Below are 21606 nucleotides of genomic sequence, written 5' to 3' on the forward strand. Positions count from 1 at the left end.
TTTTATTTATCGCAGGATGAAAAATCCATAGCAAAGTCTCAGTTTAGGTAACTATACGCATGGAATTGAGTTTGCATTGCCATGAAAAACAAGTCCTTACCATTGTATTGAGACTGAGAGAAATGCGTTTAGCTACAAATGTCTGCTGGATGGCACACTGTTCCTTCTCTGTTGCCCTCCATCAACTTGGAATGTGCTGCATCTCTTTTGTGATATGAAAGTGAAAATGACCCTTGCAGATTTTTGAGGCAGAGACTTTAATGAACTGGGACAGAGACGGTGAAATAAAGAGTGAGTTGCTGTAACATGCCCTTTCAAAACCGCTGTTTAGTCTTTCATTTTGACCTATCAATATGAGAAGATTTGATTAACAAGGAGAAAGATGGATGTGTTCTGCTGAGTGTATGTATTTCTTTGCCCTCCCCATATGTCCACCTGCTCCTTTTTTTGCTGTGTCCTTTCCTTGTTTGGACTTAAATGTGTTACACTGCACGTCCTACCCTTCTCCCAACCTCACCTAAACCCCTTTATGACCCCATTTGAACACAGATGTTGATGATATGCTGTCATCCCCCTGCCACCCTCCATACCTTATTCATCGTACATACTATAACTTCCATTGGGAAAAACTAGGGCAAGGAAAGTGAGGCTTAGGCTTGAGTTAGGCTTTAAAGGGTGTTTGATTCGTTCTGCTTTTACTCCAAAAAATGTAAACATTAAAACACTAACATTTTATTTAACTGCTCATCTTTAAGTCAGCCGAAAAACCTTTGAATCCGTATGTCCATAAAGCTCAAAGAAAGTTTGGTGGCACTATTTCCCATCGTCCTCCTCTTTGGAAAGTGAAGTCGTCAAATGAGCATTTTAATTCCCTTGAAGCCAAATGTCTGTTAATGTACTGTAATAAGCATCTGGGGAAGCATTGAGGTTATATTTATACTGTACACATTTAAGTTTCAGCTGACGTGTGTGTCTTTTAAATTCAAGTAAAGGGACCAGTATCTTCTATGTGGATTATAATAGGGGCATGCTATGAATTCCTTCAGTTGTTTGGATATACATTGTGATTCAGGCAAATATGAAAGCTACATTTGACATAACATTCTCATCAAAAGCAGCTTTAGACAAATTTGCTTCTTTCGCAATTGCTCTCCCATTGTTCTTTATTTCTCCCTCCGCCTGGGTATTTCTCCCCATCCCTCCTATAGTGGGGGATGAGGTCAAAGGGTAGCCATCATACATTCATTCATAAGTGCCAGCCGGATGAAGGGCTTCAGAAATATGTAGCTTGACACTTCAAGCGAGACGACTCTGGATATTTTCATTGTCTGTTGCCTCAGGTTTTGTTATTGTTCATCTCTCTTCAAGAAAACTATTGCTTATTTGAACAATATTACTCATACAAGACATTTGAATTTATAATGTTAAAGTGAATAAATGGTATCTTTTGACGTTGAAAATGCATCAGTCCATAAAGGATGTGCCTAAAGTGCCTACCAGAATTGCTATAATATGTATTTTACTGGCAAAATAATTGTTAGAGGTTTAGATAATGTACTTTTCAGAACCAAGATATTGGATAATGGGGAATCTTTGTAAATTGTTAATGAGTTTTGGTCTTTGTTGCTCCCTCATTCCCTCAAATTTGAAATGTTTTATAGGCCATTTCAAATTAGTACAACTACAGATCCAGGAACATTAAATCACTTTCATGCACCGAATGTGGATTCAGTTTTGACTTGATTATTCAACTGGAAGCAGTAGATGTGAATTCTGGGACAGCAGGATTGTTAACTTTCAGGAAGAAAAAAAATTCAACAGCCGTGGCCAAGTGGGGTCATTCCCTTCTCAGCTGCCACAGTGACAGATACAGGAAAGAGGTTGAATCCCATTTAAAGTGATGGCTGCTTGACAGCTCTTCAGCAAAAACACAACTCTGCCTCTTCCTCAGTATCATATCCTCATCTCCCACATACTGTAGAATACTACTGTCATGAAATAAAACAACCTCTTCAAGCCCCTCATGTCATCTGATATGCTTTCACAAATCATTTCTCTGTTGCCCTCGACCATTGCTGGATCGCATTAGCATCCGTTCCCTCAGTCTTACGTGATCTCCAAACTATGATCTATTACCGTCTGTATTATTGGCAATTGAAGCTAAATTCTCCTCTGTGGGGAATTCTCTTAGAAAAATAAGAGTGGGCATTGAACAGTTATCACAAAAAGCTCTTCTGTTTTTCTAGATGATCTTGTTTCGAGCCTTTTTGCTGCCAAACTTTCCCCTTCTGAATCGTCTTTCAGCGGGATCTGTCGGTGAACCTGATGCCTGACCTGACTGCAAAACATTCCAAAGAGAGCAAAAGATTTCCACACACGCAACCTTTTTTCTACAAGGAGTAGGCAAGAACAAAAAACATGCCTCTGCAAATGGACAGGGTTATAATAGAAGCATTATTCCCATTATGTTTTCTCTGTGTGATGATTTCAAATAACAAAATGCCAAACTTCAGATAATACTTTTTGTCTTGATAGAAAAAAACATCACTTACAGGAAAACATTTACAGTCATTTTGAGTTTTACATTACAGAGCTCCGAAATGCAAAATTGAGAGATAATTTACCCTGCATCTTAAACTTTTCTGTGCATATACTGTACAAACTCAGCCTATTTGCTTGATTACAACTGTATATATCTTCTATCAGAGCACAGGTAAAATAATTGATATAGTAGGCCACCGGGTGTGAAAGACCTTGACTTGACTTCAACTGGCATTTGAATTGCTTCTCTAACCCCTTTTATTAATGCTGAACCAGAGATGGAAACGATAGCGAGAGAAGAGAGAGACTTAATTCTACAAGATGATTCAGGCCAGCTTGCTGCCTCCGAGGCATCCATGAATGCTTTACGCACAATTGAAGATAGTCTAGGCTCGCTAACGTGTGTGAGTGTTTGTGTTTCCGTGTGTGTGTGAGTGTCAGCGTACATGCATGCGTGTGTTTGTGGAGTAATTCTACACACATCACTTGCTTGAATTGAAGCCAAATGTTTTTTAACAGCCTATCATATTTGCATACAGATTTTCTAGGTATTAAAATAGCACAGAACACAGTAGCGTGTGATAAACTCAGAATACAAGAAAAATACTTCCTTTTCGAGGTCAAGCATTAATGCCAACACACAATGCAACACAGTTTCAGTTTTTTTGATGGAATCTCCATATTTTGATGCTTCCCTTTTATCAGTATGCTTATTCTGCCATCATTTATTAAAGGTAATGATTGCAGACTGTGCCTCTTGGATTACATTAATGAGTGTTTGTGTGTGTTTGTGTCAGAGGGACGGACCCTCCTCTCTGCTGTAGGTATGGCAGTGAGTTATGCATAAAGCATTCATCAGAAAGAATAAATGTATATAGACAAGGGTTCCCCTTGCACACTGCTAACACAGTCTGAGCAGAGACAAATTGTTCATATTCAAGCTGCCCCCTAATGTGATTTTCTAAATTCATTCTGACATGGGAGCTCAAAATGAAATGAAAGCCTACCGCTTTCATCAGCATTGTGTTATCACCCCCCCCCCCCCAAAGACACACACACACACCTCGCCCCTTCTCCTCCACATTGGTCCAATCCATTACACCTCATTCCTTAACCCTTAAAGACCTAGACGGAATTTTCGCCTGCCTGACTCTCCTGTATTTATTTGTTTCTCCTAACCTGTTCTAACCTTTTCTTGCAGTCAGCATCAAGTGCCTTACCTCATTTGATTCAGGAGAACCTCTAGTTCAAGTCTGGCTAATTTGAAGTCCAAATTTTACCATAACTTTGTGTGATAATGGCTGAATTTACCAGCACTTTTCAAAAACGCCAGTACAAATGTTGTGTTTTTTTTACTGTTTACTCCGCCAGGAACATAGGGATTTTCTTTTTTATTATTTACAAAGCTGCATTTAGATGTTTTAGGCTTTCAAATTAAATTTCATCTGCATATTATGTTCCCTGAGCAAGTTACAGCTATTTATTACAATATTATCCTAGGCGTTTTTCAGTGAAAAACGCCTAGGATCATATGGAATAATTAAAACGAAATGTATTTCCATATTTAAATGACTGATCATGTTTCTTCTGTCAAAAAAAGGTTGAGAGAGTAAACAATTAAACCATAACAGATGACATTGCAACAAAAATAACTTGTTTCAGAGATATATATTATCATTTGAACATTGAAATACAAACACAAACAGTGAAACAAATTCAAAGTGCAAATTAACAAAGTGCAAATTATATTAAAACTATAAACAAAGTATTAGGAATATATAGAAAGTGCAAAAGTACAAAGAGCAAATGATCTTCAAACTATAACCAAAATATTAGAAAAATATATAAAGAGCAAAGGAAATGTATCCACATTCATCATGGTCTGGGTCGCTCAGATGTACAGCTCTGCTGATTGCCATGAACCTGTCTCTTGTCATGACAGAAGCAGGAAAGAGAACACTTAGGTGTGATCCCTTCCTCCAGTAGTCACTTACTTTTAGCAGTTTTAGAAGTGCCATAAGGCCGACATACATGAGGAATTTTACCGGCTTTCCCAAACAAACTTTTCCCCCTTAGCCTGCTCCTTTTCAGCATTTTTGTTTGTGTTCTTGCAGATGATATTTACAGCTTGGTTGTTAAAACAATTTCTAAATATTTATGCAGGAGTATACTCCACACCAACAAAACCTTGGACTCCAGGGGCTCTTTTCGGGCAAAAGTGTGGTAGTTGTTGGGCAGTATCTGGCACGTTCCAAACAGCTCCTGGCTCTTCTGGGGTCAGAGATGTTTTTTTCCTCTTCCTCTTCCTCTCCCTTTCACTGTCAGGGGGGCTGGCATTGGTTTGGCCTTTTTTCTGGATGCTGCACCCTCCTGGCCACATTCTTTTCCCTCTCGGTTTGAAGGAGGCCTACTGATGGGGACAGGGGCTTGTGCATCCCCTCTCTCATCCTCTGTACTAAAATAAAAGGGAGGAAAATATACAGATATAAATGTCTGAATTTATTTTATTTCCTTTATTGCTTTTATTTCTCCAGTGTCATCCTATCTGTTTTCTAAACACAGTCTCAACTTTTGATTTGATTCACACTTTATCCCTCTGCTAACATTACTAGTTGATGGAATCAGTAACTGAATTGTAATGCAATGAATATAATAACATTAGACCTTATAACAAACAACCAAAGAGGGCAAGCGGAATGAGGCAATACATGAAAGGTATTGCTTGACGTTTTTTTACTGAAATAAATAGTAGCCTCTATTGATAGTGAATCTTGAGCTCAGGACTTCACTTTATGACACAATTACGGCAAATGGCCATCCATTATAAAAACTCTTAGGACTAATTATTTTCGGCGTTATACAGAAACAACAACCGATAAATGCAACACAAACAATAAGAAATAAGCAAAGTTACTCACTTTTTATCTTCGAAGGGTCGGATCAATCCTGTGATCATACTCCTCTTCCTTGCCAGTTGTCAGCTTCAGAATCTGAGGAATCCACCGCTGCATCGCTAAGCGGTCCGCCAGACCAAATAAATTCTACGGCTTCTTCCGTAGTGTAATGCCATTTTGACATGTTGGTTTGAATTTGTCTTGGGATATGTGTGTGTGTGTATGTATGTGTGTGTGTGTGTGTGTGTGTGTGTGTGTGTGTGTGTGTGTGTGTGTGTGTGTGTGTGTGTGTGTGTGTGTGTGTGTGTGTGTGTGTGTGTGTGTGTGTGTGTGTGTGTGTGTGTGTGTGTGTGTGTGTGTGTGTGTGTGTGTGTGTGTGACTGTATCTAGATATCTCGTGTTGTATTTATTTCTCTTACGCTGGCAGAATTACTCTTCTTTAGTATTACTCTCTCCTCTCTCTGTTTCTCTTTGTTTATCTCCCGCCGCCAAAAACATACACAGCAACCTATGTTGATTGGTCGAGAAGATGGTAGCATGGGCAGAGGTTTGCCTGGACCTTTACATTTTAAACCTATCCGGACACAGGGGGGTGGGACTTAGTCTAAAACCTTTGCTGTTTGGCTCAGACAGAGGGGCCGCGTGGGTCTCCTTGACGAATCAAGGCTGTAAAATGTGATAACGTTGCCCCGATCACGTCGGAGCCACTGAATCCCGGAAAAGGACATAGTGATACCAGCAAAAAGCCTAGAATAGCCGCTTTACCTCACTTTTTAAATCAGATGGATAGGATTAGCGGTTAAAAAGTTATTAAGCATTTTAGAACGCTACCTCTTTGAAGCCGCGGGCGGCTCGCTCGGCCTTTAAGGGTTAAACAGTGATTCACCTTCTCTTGTGCCCACTGGGATCTTTTTATATCCAAACCATACATTAAACATTCACTACGTCAACCAGATGCTGTAGCGCTGTTAAGAACCAATAAAACTGCACTCACAATATGATAAAACAAAAAGACAGTCACCAAACATCCCCTGCCGTCCAGAAATACTGGCATCACAGTTCAAATGAGCCAAAAAGGCTGAACTATAAAAGAGATAATCAGCACGGATGAGTCATGCACTCATGCTGCTGACTATTCGGTGCTCAGAATATAATACTCTCATTTACAGAAATTATGATTTTGCACAGTCTGGTACCCCGCATTTGAAAGAAGATGTACAGTACCCCACAACAACTGACATCCTTTAGGTAAAAAGCCAATGAAATTGAATTTCACTTTGATTTAGTGGAGCTTTTTTAATTAAGGTTGTTATATTATTGCATATTGCTTAGAGACCAGCGTTAATTACAAATGTGCTTAAATTCTAGGAATTATTTACGTTTTTCGAAAAATATGGTAGCTGCTAAATGTTTTCATCTTAATGGATTCTAAATAATGAACACAAAAGTGAACGATATCAAAAAGTATTTTAGTCTGATATGAGGGAAATTCTAATTAAACTAATAACATAATGTGGCACCTAAATAATTGTGGATAATAGCATATAATAAAAGTGCAATTTAAGGGTAATGAATTATATGTGTTGGCATCCTGTGAGATCTGAATGAATTACTCTCGTGTCACATCGTCGTTCCGACCCCAACACGGGAGGCAGATCACCTAACACGCACACTCACTGAAGAAAGAGAACACACAAGAGGTTTATAGAGCCTCTGTAGGATGTTCAATCTCATTAGAAGTGTTTCCTCATGAATAACATTGAATAAGGATGAATCACTTGATTATAGATTCCTGTGCGTGTGCTGCCTGTGTGTGTTGACAGCATCCTCTGTGTGCGACGGTGTGTGTGTGTGTGTGGGTGTGTGTGTGTGTGTGTGTGTGTGTGTGTGTGTGTGTGTGTGTGTGTGTGTGTGTGTGTGTGTGTGTGTGTGTGTGTGTGTGTGTGTGTGTGTGTGTGTGTGTGTGGTGTGTGTGTGTGTGTGTGTGTGTGTGTGTGTGTGTGTGTGTGTGGTGTGTGTGTGTGTGTGTGTGTGTGTGTGTGTGTGTGTGTGTGTGTGTGTGTGTGTGTGTGTGTGTGTGTGTGTGTGTGTGTGTGTGGGTATCTTCGCCAGAATAAACAACAGTGGGAAGTGCCAGTCGGTGAAAAATGGGCGCCACCTCCCCTCGCTCTTCTCCTATTGATTTAATCTCCAGCCCTTTGCCACCACCAAGCCCCCAAATCTGTCTTCACAAAACCGTCTGAGGACATTCCTGTCCACTCGGGTTTCGTTCGCATGACTCTTTGAAATAAACATAAATAACCATGACGGGAGGTTAGAATATCTTCCGGGAGAACCATAATTCTCCTGACTGGTGAGAGAGCATTGTGCCTGCAAACCTGTAGCACTGCGTAGGTCCTTTTCACCTCCATTTCTTTTTTTTAAATGGGATTTCCTTCACTGTACTAAAGAAGGACATTGTTATTATTTTTGCAAATGTTCAGTAAATCCGGCAGAAATCAGGCATGTCTACACACACTGCAGAAGCCTATCTGTTGGAGTTCTTATTGAAGATTATATGGAAGCTTTTATAGAGAAAACGCAAACTCATACAGTTCAAAAATACAAATGTCTGAACTTTGGTTTCTTCGATCTTGCACAAACACATGACAAAGGATACTTGTTTGTCACTGTGGAAACGTAGAGCATTCTTGTATAAAGGTGTTTATAATAAACTCAAAACCATTGTTACAAATGTTCTTTAAGGAGTTGACATTTATGCTCCTAGCATTGGGATTGTTTTCTTGGTTTCCTTTCCTACGTATGTACAAATCTTTATGTAAAGGGTTTAGGGCATGGGCATGGGCCTGATCCCTGCTGATTGGAAAGCAGCTTGTGTCTGGAGGTGTGATCATAACACAGTCTCTCTGAAGCCCTTGGATTTTCTGGCTGGGAAATACAGCTTCACAACTGGCATTTCCCTGGCTGCCGTATCCAGGTTTGCTGCAATTACACACTTATAGCAGTGAGTTGTGCTCATCACGTCCACATGGGAGGGCAGTAAATGAGAGCAACCGAGCAGAAAAAGAAAAAAGTTTGTTTCTCACGCACGTCTGCAGCCACTTCCCTGCACACTTCCATCACCTCCCCCTCTCAATCTCATTGTGCTGGCAAATTAAAATTCACGGGCTGCCAAGCCATCCATTCTCCCTCCTCTGCTTAATTGTCTCGAAAATTGAGGAGATTACCGGACGCGATTTATGTACAAATAAGAATCTGTCAGAAACCTGGCAGTGTATACCATGACGAGCACACAGACACACAGACTTTGATGATCTGGAAGCTTTAGGCAATGACCGATATAGGATGCCTCAGATCCAGAACATTATCCTTGTTAACCCTTTTTGTATGTTACACTGAGTCACATACAAAAGAGAAGGAAAATCACTCCTACTTTTATTCTACCTTAAGATCAAGAAAAAGGATTCATTGCAGCATAACCAACATCATTGTTACTGTTGGATAAGGCCTGCTTAAAAAGTATTGCCATGTCAGCTGACAAGGTCATTTGCTGATTTAAATGTGAATATTTGCTACATTTAGATTGTGATTGAGAAAGGTGGGATTAGACCTCTCTTTAGTAGCAGTAGCAGCAGTAACATCGGACTAGCCTAGCTGTATATTTATCACCTAATGTTTTGGCAATGAACACCCACTCATTGTTGTGTTACAGTTTAAATATCTTTTTATTAGACACTTAGATAAAGCTGCCAGGAGTTCATACATCTAGTACGAGTTAACATATTTTCAAGTTGGCAACAGCTGAGCTAACATTTGGCTCATGAGAGCTTATTGAGCTTGGGGCCATGTGATAGTATTCCTAGAGGCAAACATGAACAGCAGTTAATGATCATCATACTGAACGCTATCAGAGAGACCAGATTTCCTGATCCCATAATCACAGGTGGCACTCTTTGTTAAGAGCTTTGTGAACAAACCAATCCTCACCCTTAATAAGCTTCTTCGCTGATGCTCATCTCTGATTCTTATCAATGTCCCGGCATGAACTGAAGATCTGATGAAACTGCCAAATGTAGCCTGCTGTCAGTAAAATCATTCAGTGGTCTGTGGCGTACTGTATGATAATGTTGGTCCACCCATCCATCCAATCAGACAGGCATCTCATACACGTCAGGTTGAATAATGACGTGAAATGAAATGACAATTCACACTGATTATCAGGCTAGAAAGTATCAGACATCTTGAATGTATCCTGACTAAACCTCATTCTCTTAGGGAGGCCAGTCCACAACATTCAGCACACTATCAGACTGTTAGACTCATTGTTGGGATTGGACAAAAAGGCGTAGGTTTTACAATGAGATACAAACTATGCATTGTTTAAAAAGGATTGTTGTCTACTCTAGGCACTTGCGTGATTGCGCGTGTGTGTCACAGAATTGTTATGCATTTAGGATTTGAAATGTATTACGTCTAAACTCTCTTTGTCATTTCCTTTGTTTTACCCATACCAGCTTAAAGTCGATTAACTTTTTTCTGTCATTTTTTCAACTTGTTTCAACCCCCCACACATACACACTCATAAACACATACACACACAGGTGTATCTCCATGTGAGTTGTTTGTCTGCAGGTATGTGTGGGTTTGTGTGTGATGTGCAGGTGTGCGCAGAGACCACATGTTCTCCCCTGGGAAGGAGCCAAATGAGGCACGGTGATTATAGCCTTACCGATGTAATCTCACCTCTTAGAATGTCGCCACTCAACCCCACCTATCCCCTCTCCTCCTCCATCCACTTTCATTCCGGCATACTCCAGCTAAATCCAATTTGTTATATTTTCAAATAAGGCCTTGTTTTTCTGTGCTCTCGCCACTTGACACAAAGTGGCTTTTATTATTGCTTCGCCAATTTGAAAGTGTTCCTCCCCTCGCTCCCTCCTCTTACTTTTCCTTCAGGTCCCATTGTTCATCCTCTTCAGGTCCACTCTCGCTGAGATGCACAGTAGGCAGTGAAGGCTCTAGATGTAGCACAAGAGGCAGCAACTCAAAAGCTGTTTCACAACTACTGAGCTGTTATTTTGTAGCTTGACGACATCATTGGAATTTTATGACAGACTGAACTTTTCCATCTGGTTTGGTGGTAATCTTAATTTTTGGAGGCTGGGACAGAGACTTGTGATTGATGCTGAAAAATAGAATGTGTTCTTAAAAAGTAACTACTTATTTGGTTTAAACATTTCCTAATAAAAGATCAGTAACAACCATTTATTTTGCAACTGTGTTTGCTGTCTCAATTTGCAGTCCATTTTTGACACGTAAAGTGGATTTTGAGGGTGATATACTCGATACTCTGAAAACTGAATAATCATCTGAGCACATTGTAATGCCAGATCAAATCTCTTGACCAATGTTTGAGGCAGATAATCATGATAAATTAAGTATATACCGGTAAAAGACCAGAGAGGTTGTCTCTTATTTATTTTATAAATATATTGAATTAAATGTTTTATTACAACATGCCTCTCTCATATGGTTTTTAATTTATATTGAAAAACTGCCCTCCGGGTTGATGCTTATGGATGCTGCTATTATTGCTTTGCCAAACATTTGGCAAAAGAGGGCTTTTCCACAGTCTTCTTGTTTGATTGATTTCAATTATTGCTATAAAAATAACAATATGGTGGTAATGACGATGACACAAATAATTAAATTAATTCTAATCGTATCTTGATGATGATGATGATGATGATGATGATGATGATGATGATGATGATGATGATGATAATGATGAAGACAGATGGTGATGTTGAACAGCCGTCAGACTTTCATATGAGCATGCCTCATCTCATGCCTGCAGTGAGGTGCATGGTTTTGATTGAAAGTAATCGCTGTGTGTGTGTGTGTGTGTGTGTGTGTGTGTGTGTGTGTGTGTGTGTGTGTGTGTGTGTGTGTGTGTGTGTGTGTGTGTGTGTGGTGTGTGTGTGTGTGTGTGTGTGTGTGTGTTGTGGTGTGTGTGGTGTGGTGTGTGTGGTGTGTGTGTGTGGTGTGTGTGTGTGTGTGTTGTGTGTGTGTGTGATGTGTGTGTGTGTGTGTGTGTGGTGTGTGTGTGTGTGTTGTGTGTGTGTGTGTGTGTGTGTGTGTTGTGTGGGTGTGTTGTGTGTGTGCAGTGTGCTGTGTTGTGTGCTGTGTGTGTGTGTGTGTGTTAGGTTTGCCGGGTCTGCTGTCCCCTGGCGGCAGCGTAGGTTGGTCCACAGGGATCTGGCAGCCCGGAAACGATCTTGGTCAAATCTATCTATCTCCCAAACCACATCCAAAAATCACCGGACTTTGGCCTGGCTCGCCTCCATGGATGTTAATGGAGAAGGAATATAACGCCGATGGAGGAAAGGTGATAAATGTTTTTTTAAAGTATTTTAATATATTTATAAAGGTGGTGCAATTGCATGCAAAGTCAATGGATAAAAAGCTGTAAATATCAACACCAAATGTGTTTTACGCCTATGCTCCTATAAAATTTGCCTTCATGAAAATACAAAAATTAGAGGAAACAAAAAGAAAGACTAGAGTGCAAAAATGTTCGAGGCTTGGTATTGGTAAGTGTGTTGCTAGCTAGCTTTAAGCTAACGTCTGTACAGGTTGTACATTGCTGTTTGGACCTACTAAACATCAATGTCCAGCTGTTTAATACGTGCAAATGACACACTGTCTCAAATGAACACATATCTGGATGTTGGCAACCTCACAGTGACACATGGCTACAGAAAGTCACTGCTCTAGGCCAATCATTTGAAAATAAAAACCTTTTTAACAGCAAAAATATTTTTATCACAGATTTCAGACTTTGTTTTTTGTAAGGATTAAAGGACAATAGAGACATAACCTGTTCATCAGTGAGTACAGCTAGCTGCTGGTTGTTTCCTTATTTTGAATAAACAGATATCAGAATAGCATTGACTTTTCCTTTAAGCAAGAAGGCAATTATGAAATGTAATATGAATTTCATTTCATTATTCTCTCTTTAACTTTTTGAATGATTTCCGTTTCAGGAAAAGTGGCAATAGTCTAACAGTAGGCCTGTTGCTCACATCATCAAACCCTGCTTTACTCTTTGATATTTCTGTATTGTCATTTGAGCCTGTTATGAATGACCTTGTTATCTTTTTTATTGTCTGTAGTTTGTTTGGTTTGGTTTTAAATGCTTGACGAGATACAATATTATTGAATTACTATTTTAGACCATATCATTGACTGTTGTAAATACAGCAACAGGCATCAACATTACATTTGGTTTTATCTCTTAAGGGAGGAACTTTGCAGATCACAAAAGACAGTTTTAGTGGAGTCAGTGTGACACATTTCTGCTCTATTGGACCGTTTTATTTACTTTTGGGGAATCCAATCTCAGAACGGTATTAACGTAATACGTCCTTGGAGCTCTCTGTACTTCGGCTGCCAGCCTCTTTTAATCTTTGTTCATCCTTTTTTTCCTCCTTTGTATTTTGTAAACCATTGTTTCTCAGGAAAGCCTATTTCATCCCTCGTTCTTTTGTGTGTAACGGTTTGTCTCAATGTTGAGCATTCTAATATTATCCCCTGCACTGAGAGAAAGACAGACACACTTTAACCTTCGACACCCCCCTCCCCTCAACCTCCATCACTGCAAACAATAGAAGTGGCCTTCTAATCTAATGGAGTCAAGCTGCATTGCAGACTGCCAATACAGCTGGAGTTTGTGTGCATGTGTTTGTGTTTGTCTTCTCTTTCATCCAACTATTTTCCACTTTTTTCTCTTTGCAGTTCGTTCTACCTAAAAGTATTGTTTGTTGTCAAAACTTATTTAGTTGGTTTACTTATCAAGAGATTGAAAAACTAACATACTTTTTTTTACGTGGCAGATGCCCATCAAATGGATGGCCCTGGAGTGTATCCATTACAGGAAGTTTACTCATCAGAGTGACGTTTGGAGTTACGGTAGGCGTTAAACATTTCCTTCTGAGTACCTGGATGATGTAGAAAACCATGAGAGCCTCAAAAATGTTATATGTAAAACAGACCTATTTTTATAGCTATATGCAAAGTGACTTTCAATGTGTGTTAAATCTCTATGGGAGCAAGACTTTGCTGTGTGTGCATGCCCTCTAAACAAATTAGTAACATAATGTTAAGTGCTGACGAACAAGCCTTAAAGGGCAGTCAAAAGCTACAGTAGATACTCAAAGAAATTATCCAGCTTTGTAAGAATAAAGCTTAAAGCCTCATCATTAGTCCTGCCCATAGCTACAGAAATAGTGTTCTGTTTTCAAATGTCTATATACGAAATGTGGATGCCATGTTCAATTCTGCTAACAAAACATTTTCTCTATTTTGGACATTTGAATTACATCCTCCATCTTACTCCTTTTAATTCCACAAATTCTTTAAAAAAAAATATATGGTTACTTTAATTTAGCCTTTACATATTATTTACCAATGTATTGTTACTTTAAATTATTTCATTGTGTTTTAAACGATTTCTAAAAATAAAAAGACTTGATTTGCCTGAGTTTCTTTATAAAGGAAATGCAATTTAATAACTGTTGTGCACTATAGTCTCAAAAGGTTGGTTTTCAGCCAGAGGCAGAAGATGGGACGTGACGGTGCTGTCCTGACTGCAGTGTAGAGTTCATTTCTCCACAGTGGGGTCAGAACAGAGAGCCTCCAATGAGATTAGCAACCAAGGGGGTCCACTGAGTGACAGGATCAACAATCGTCCAGACAGAGAGCACACTGGTTGCAAAGACAACCACTGAAAAACAAACACAAGCAATATAGTAAAATGTAGGCAAAAATGTTAAAAAGAAGATAGGAAAGCTGTACATTCTGAAGAAAGTTAAGCAGGCATATGGCATGCAGCTATTGTACAATAAACTCCAGACGGCTTGCTAGACAAGCCGGTCATTTATAGAACTAAAGCAGCTGTAGAAGGTTTTACCATCATAGCAGTGCTGATGAACAGGAAATGAGTGTTGAGTTCTTGACATGTGGCAATCACACGCACTGTGAAATGTAAACAAGATGATCTACTTTTTTAAGTACTTAAGCATTAAAAATCAGTCTTTGAAGCCATCAGCCTGTCAGCAAAAATGTTATCCAGAGTCCAATATCCTCCATTACCAACCAGTTTTATGAGGTTTGTATTGCTCTTTTTCATGTAACAGTTTCCTGTTTAAGTTGACCAATGACTCTTAAAGTAATTTAAAAAAAAATATTTTCTAAAAAAATATGCAAGATGGGTCATATCAAAGAGAATAATGTCTGTTTGATTAAAAGTATCAGTATGGTTTAATGTGTCCATGTCCCCAGTGGTCCTCTATGACCGGGGGCTATTAGACTTCCATCTTATAGTGTGCATTTACTCTGCTAACCACTCATTAATACTAACATGATTAAGGCTGAAGAGTTCTGAAAGTTCTGATTGACTGATGACTTTCAAGACTGTGATGAGTTCCTCTCCTCCACTCATCTTCTGTCCTCTGTGGACTTGTGTTGTCTTGTCTTCTTTATTCTTTGTTTTGTTGCTTCCTTATTTTGTCTTCCAACTTTGTTCTCTTTGTTCTTTATTTTGTCACTTTTTGTTGTTGTTGTTGTTCTGGTCCATCTTCTATTTTTCTCTTTTTAACTAAGCCCTCATCTCAACTCTTAATCTTCTCTGTACTTATTCATTGTCACATTGTCCTTTCTCCTCTTGTCCTTTTCTCTTTTAACATATGTTCTCTTTCTGCCCCACGTTACGTTGCTTCATCTCTATTTCTTTTTGTCCCTCCGTTTTAGGGGTGACCATCTGGGAGGTGATGACCTTTGGAGGGAAGCCATACGATGGGATTTCCATCAGAGAAATCCCAGACCTACTCGAGAAAGGAGAGCGTCTTCCTCAGCCGCCTATCTCCACCATCGACGTCTACATGGTCATGGTCAAATGTAGGTAGAAAGGGGGGTCACATTACCAGACATGCCTTAAAATATACAGTACTTTTACCAATATACTCAAATACAAGACCACCACAAACCACAGCATTATATTACCATTGTTAAGTCAACATGTTTCCGACAGTCTCAACAAATATTTTGCATTATAAGCTTCATAAATATATGTATTGCTTTTGAATAGCAGAATATTTCCCATGATTTACCGTTTTTGTTTCCATCCACTGTTTAAACTAGCAAAAAAGCTGCTTGAATGGTAAAGGTGAAGAAAGGGCCAACTGTTTTTTTTTAGTTAAAGCATGCTAAAATAATTATGCTTTTATAGAGAGAATTTTGAAAGGCCACAACAGCTGTTTCGTATAAGAGGGTCTAGGTGGTGTCAAAGATGAAGTTATTAAAAGCTGATATATCGCCACTCTAAAATTCCACCCATCTGTTATATTTCAGTTTATGAATGCTACTGACACAACTCTGATGGCACAACTAGAGACCCTTCAAAATGACGTTAGGAGGGGTTATGTTAGTAGATGAATAACAGTAGGAGCTCAAACCCAATGACCTCATTGGTCGGTCACTGCTGTCATGCGCTGGGGTCACAGGTGGCGCTGTAACCTCTGGCCATGAAGGTTTGGTGCCAGCACCGCCCCAGCCTTGTCCTGCAGTCTCAAGCTGCAGCCTCTGGTCCAAACTGTCACCTTGGCTCTCAGTGTCACTCCGAACCTGCGCCAACCTGGCAAGCAGACAGACACACACACACACACACACACACACACACACACACACACACACACTCACACACACACACACAGCGGGCAGAGGTCACTGTCACCTGCCTGTTATCTACCTTTGCACCACAATACCGTACATGCAGAACTAACACACCTCAATTTTCAGCATCTCAAATGTGGAGATTTCCCGCCTTTCTGTGTTTTATATTATATTATCTTGGGTTTTGGCTGACCAAACTATGATGGACACTTTACAGTATTTTCTGAAATTGTTCAGATTTGTTTCATTGAAGAAAATATAAATACAAAGAATAAATGTAGTTAGTTGCAGCTCTAGTGGACTGGATAAAGGGTTATATATTTAAAATGTGAAATCTCTTGTATCTGTATGTGTAAACTTGTGTGTAAAGCCACATTTCTCAATCTCTCAATCTCTCTCTCTCATTTCCCCGGATACTGAGACGTGCGCTACAGAAGGCCAGATCACATGATTACTTTGGCATAATACCAATTTGTTCACAGAGAAATTGGCAGAAGGAAGTATTACTCCATATGGCCATTCTAATGATGAAACAGTATTTATCTTCAGATTGAAAAAGTGATTACAATAAGAAAGCAACTTCATTAAAAAAGTACTTTAATTTTTCATTACGGAACAAATAACCATGTTTTATATAATGAAAATTGGTTTAAATTGGAAATCTTTTGAGACCTTCAGGAGAGGGAAGTTATATTATCAGGTTTGTCTTCAAGTTTGCTGAGAAAATGTGAATACTTTCGAACTACTGAGGTGATTTGAAGACAAAATGTATTTGTATTATTAATGTTTTATATGTTTTATGATAGTATATATATATATATATATATATACATAGCTTGGCTGAATTTTAGTTAATGTGTGATCACATGCTTGTAACATAACTTTGACACAGTAAGAATGAGTGGCTGGGATTATTAAGGAATACAGTCTAAAAACTACAAAGGTAAAGGAGCTGTTCTACACAGGTTTCGCTCTAACTCATTAGTAGCTCACAATGCAGCCACATTCATATGTAGTTAAAATGCAAAGTATGTTAGTAAGGGCTCAAAGGATGTATATATACACTGAACAAAAATATAAACGCAACACTTTTGTTTTTACTCCCATTTTTCATGAGATGAACTCAAAGATCTAAAACATTTTCTATATACACAAAATAACCATTTCTCTCAAATATTGTTCACAAATCTGAAAAAATCTGTGATAGTGAGCACTTCTCCTTTGCCGAGATAATCCATCCCACCTCACAGGTGTGGCATATCAAGATGCTGATTAGACAGCATGATTATTGCACAGGTGTGCCTTAGGCTGGCCACAATAAAAGGCCACTCTGAAACATGCAGTTTTGCTTTATTGGGGGGGTCTGGGGGGGTCCGAAAACCAGTCAGTATCTGGTGTGAGGGGTAGGGTTAGGGTTAGGGTAATGTTGTGAATCGAGTGGCCTGTGTTCGTCGTCCATAACATACGCCTGCCCATACCATAACCCCACCACCACCATGGGCCACTCGATTCACAACATTACCCTAACCCTAACCCTACCCCTCACACCAGATACTGCCTGGTTTTCGGACCCCCCCAGACCCCCCAATAAAGCAAAACTGCACGTTTCAGAGTGGCCTTTTATTGTGGCCAGCCTAAGGCACACCTGTGCAATAATCATGCTGTCTAATCAGCATCTTGATATGCCACACCTGTGAGGTGGGATGGATTATCTCGGCAAAGGAGAAGTGCTCACTATCACAGATTTTTTCAGATTTTTGAACAATATTTGAGAGAAATGGTTATTGTGTGTATATAGAAAATGTTTTAGATCTTTGAGTTCATCTCATGAAAAATGGGAGCAAAAACAAAAGTGTTGCGTTTATATTTTTGTTCAGTGTATATATATATATATTTGACATGGTCTGCGTAGGCAGAACATTTGACACCAAAGTGTGAAGAATAGAGAAATGCTCCACCTGATCATCACTGACACATGCACCTTTCCTCCCACTTAAGTGCTATCGGTTCACAGTCAGGAAGAAACTGGAACTTGATTGGTGTAGATGAGGCTTTGGTTTACCTCAGAGAACAACATACTGTTTTTTCAGGTTACAACGTCCAATTTAAATGTACAGACTTAATGAAGAGATAATATCAGGTATTCACAGGTTTAGATATATCAATATGTATTAGAACATCATATTAGTCAGACACTAACATAAACACTTTCTTCAGGTTGGATGATTGATGCAGACAGTCGGCCCAAGTTCAAGGAGCTGGCTGCAGAGTTCACTCGGATGGCTCGTGATCCCCAAAGATACCTGGTCATTCAGGTAGGTCAATCTTTGGGACATACCTCAAATATCAGGATTCTTTCGGTTCTATGCGTCTAAAATACAGAGTAGTTACCTTCAAAGTGAAAACTGGCCAGTTTTCCACTGTGCTTGTTTTGTATTAATGTATACAGAGTTTAGATTATATTATTTTCTATTACAAATTACATTTTACCTTCCTCATTCCTTTGTAAAAAAATACACTAAGTACTTATTTCACTACCCGTGTGTAAAACTTTAAACGATTGAGCCAGCCTGAAATTAGTCGACAAACACAGTAACGCAAAGTGCATCATTAGAATAAATCAAATAACATTACACATCAAATAAGGTGAATGTTTGAATAATATATTATGCAAATCAGGATGTAAAGGGCCTCAAAGTTGACACTTATCTACACACAACTTTACACAGGATGACGACCGAATGAAGCTGCCCAGCCCAAACGACAGCAAGTTCTTCCAGAGCCTCCTGGACGAGGAGGAGCTGGAGGACCTGATGGACGCTGAGGAGTACCTGGTGCCGCACTCCTACAACATACCACCTCTGGCATACACTCCCCGAGCACACATGGACTCTAACAAGGTATTGTCTTATAATAAACTCCAAAAACACTGAATAAACTTAAGTTACTGATGTATAATCCATCCTATGCATTCTGGCCAAAGGAAGTATGAATATTTGAACAAAATGGAACCCCTGTATTAGGTCTCATATTGTAACAAGTGAGATTTCATGTATGTTTTTATTATAAAGCGGGTAAAGAAGCTATAAAAATACTGTCAAAGTATCACAAGGCTCAATCTACGGAGAAAGACCCGGAAACACTGACCAATCAGAGGGGTGCTTAAAGAGACAGATATTTAAAAGTATTGTTCCAGCCCAAAGGGTTAATTCAGGATTAGTGTCGTGAAAATTATTAGTTTTTCCAATACTGAAGAATGTAAGCATGTTTTACTAGTTACCCAAAATGTAGCCAGACATTTGCATAATATGTCCCTTTTAATATAACTTTGTAGCACACATTTAAATGTAGTTGCTTATTGTCATTTTACATTACATTTTTTACTACCTTTTTCTTTTGAGTGTGGCAGCAGGGTGACTATCATGATGGAAAGAAGACGGTGTAAACTCAAAGTAGTGATTCAGAACATTTAGATGGTCCCTAAAGGGATGTGGAAATGAATTTTCTCAGCATGTACTTCAGGACTCTCCTGTTGAAGCACAAACGATTGAAATCTTAAAGCAGAACTCACACAGCTTTCTAAGTTTCACTTTCATCTCCCTCTTTCTTTCTCTGTGTGTTTCCTTGGTCTAATTCCATTGTGAAACTATGGTAATTGTCTTCTTCAAAATTGGTGTTTACAGCGATATTCCCTCAGTACTTTAACTGTTCAACTGTTCAAACGTGTCCGTCTATCTTTGGACTTAAATCTATCACAAAACCAGTCACACAGCCAGGCAACTGAGCCATTTTGTATTCCAATATCCCCCCTGTGTTTGTGTCAGGATAAAAACGCCTGCCGAATGCCAATGCGAGACAACTCCAACTCTGTTTGGTGCATTTCAAGGGGTGACAGATGACTTATTTGCATAAAACTGGTAAATGTGTGCTCCACGATTTGGGATTTTTCTATTCAGGCTGATACTAGATTATTTTTGATACAGTTGCATTAATCTGCATAAATCATGATTAGTTTAATGAAATCAATTATTGCCAAAGAAAGACAATATGATTTGTTAATACCCATCCACATGTCTAACAATTACAGTTCAGAATTTGCAAGAATTATAAGTAAAAAAAGACTGTGCGTCACGATTAATGGCAAGGTTAGTCGTAGTTTTACAACCTCCACAGTAGACAAGGAGCAGACATCCTGTGAGTCACCCATACTACACATCAGTGACTGACCCATCTCTAATTTGTGATAAAAGGCTATGTGGGTCTGTATCCCTGTTGAGCCTGTGGCACCACTTTCTCGTGCCATGCAGGATGCCAAAGAATCATCAATAATAAGGGAACCTGATGAATAAATTAAGAGGAAACGTTTGATCAGAAATGGGATTTGAATCTGCCTATTCATTCACCGACCAGTAATCCACAAACGTTTCCCCTCTTTGTCATTCATTTAGTATGTAAGTGAAAATAAGTGCCACGGGGGATTTTTGATCTTTTTAGACTGCTCAGAGCTCAGAGGCCATGCAGAAGAAACTAAGAAAGGGAATTTGAAACAAAAAACTAACTTTTTCTGGAATCCAGGGATAAAAGATAAATCAGAAAAAGCACCCAGTGAGGTTCTACAAAAGAGCCCCTTTTTTGTTATGAGCCTAGACACAAATGCACACAGCACGGCAGGGCTGATATGGTTACTTTAAGACTTTGCTGCATGGAGCCTTTTAATTAAAATCCTTGTAATTAAATTGTCCTTGGCAGTCATGCTGCCATATCACTGTTTGGCACTGCTGTTTGTCTCCCCTGCCTGTCACATTGAAATATTACAGATGAACAATGGTACAAGGAATGTGTCTATTGTATGGACTTTATGCACAAACACGTTTTATTATTAACAATGCCTTCTATGGTATGTGTTAATTGCTTATTTTATTGCAGTACATTGTATGTTTGTTTGATTGTTCAATAACCTGCTCTCAGAACCATTGTAAAGACTGGAAAATACAACATGTATTTACTTACTGGCAAATAAGCTGAACGTTGACATTTAATAGAAGAACAGCAACAAAAAAAACATTGCAATAACTCCCCACTGTCTCAGGGTTTGCTTTGGCGTGGTTCATGGCTATTCTTGTTTATTGTGACATCCCTGTCCCCTCTTTCTTTTTTCCCAGAACCAGTATGGCTACCAGGACCCCAGCTACAGCATGGAGGACATTATGGCCACCCTCCCCAGAGTGGTCTCTGTTCCTCCTGTCTCTGGGGTCTGCCTCCCACCACAGGACCAGTCGTTAGGGGGGCAGATTGGTGTTGGATTCGGCCGCGGTAACCTGGACGACCCTCGCTGCAATGGAACCCTGAGGAAGCAGGTCTCCCCGAGGTCAGGCAACCTCGTGCCGGGCTCAGCGCTCACTGCTGGACAAGGTAAAGACTGAAACTGATCTATATGGAA

General features: G+C 39.4%; 1 protein-coding gene across 1 annotated transcript in view; it reads left to right on the forward strand.

Annotated features, from left to right (window-relative positions):
• Positions 1-21606, forward strand: part of erbb4b (erb-b2 receptor tyrosine kinase 4b) — a 353394-nt gene that overhangs the window by 322727 nt on the left and 9061 nt on the right. The window contains 8 exon segments of the mRNA XM_034203950.1: positions 11673-11705; positions 11708-11785; positions 11788-11823; positions 13331-13406; positions 15246-15392; positions 18384-18481; positions 18896-19066; positions 21329-21578. Of these exon segments, the coding sequence (XP_034059841.1) occupies positions 11673-11705; positions 11708-11785; positions 11788-11823; positions 13331-13406; positions 15246-15392; positions 18384-18481; positions 18896-19066; positions 21329-21578 (889 nt within the window).

Source organism: Gymnodraco acuticeps, unplaced genomic scaffold, assembly GCF_902827175.1.
Source record: "Gymnodraco acuticeps unplaced genomic scaffold, fGymAcu1.1, whole genome shotgun sequence".
NCBI classification, from domain to species: Eukaryota; Metazoa; Chordata; class Actinopteri; order Perciformes; family Bathydraconidae; genus Gymnodraco; species Gymnodraco acuticeps.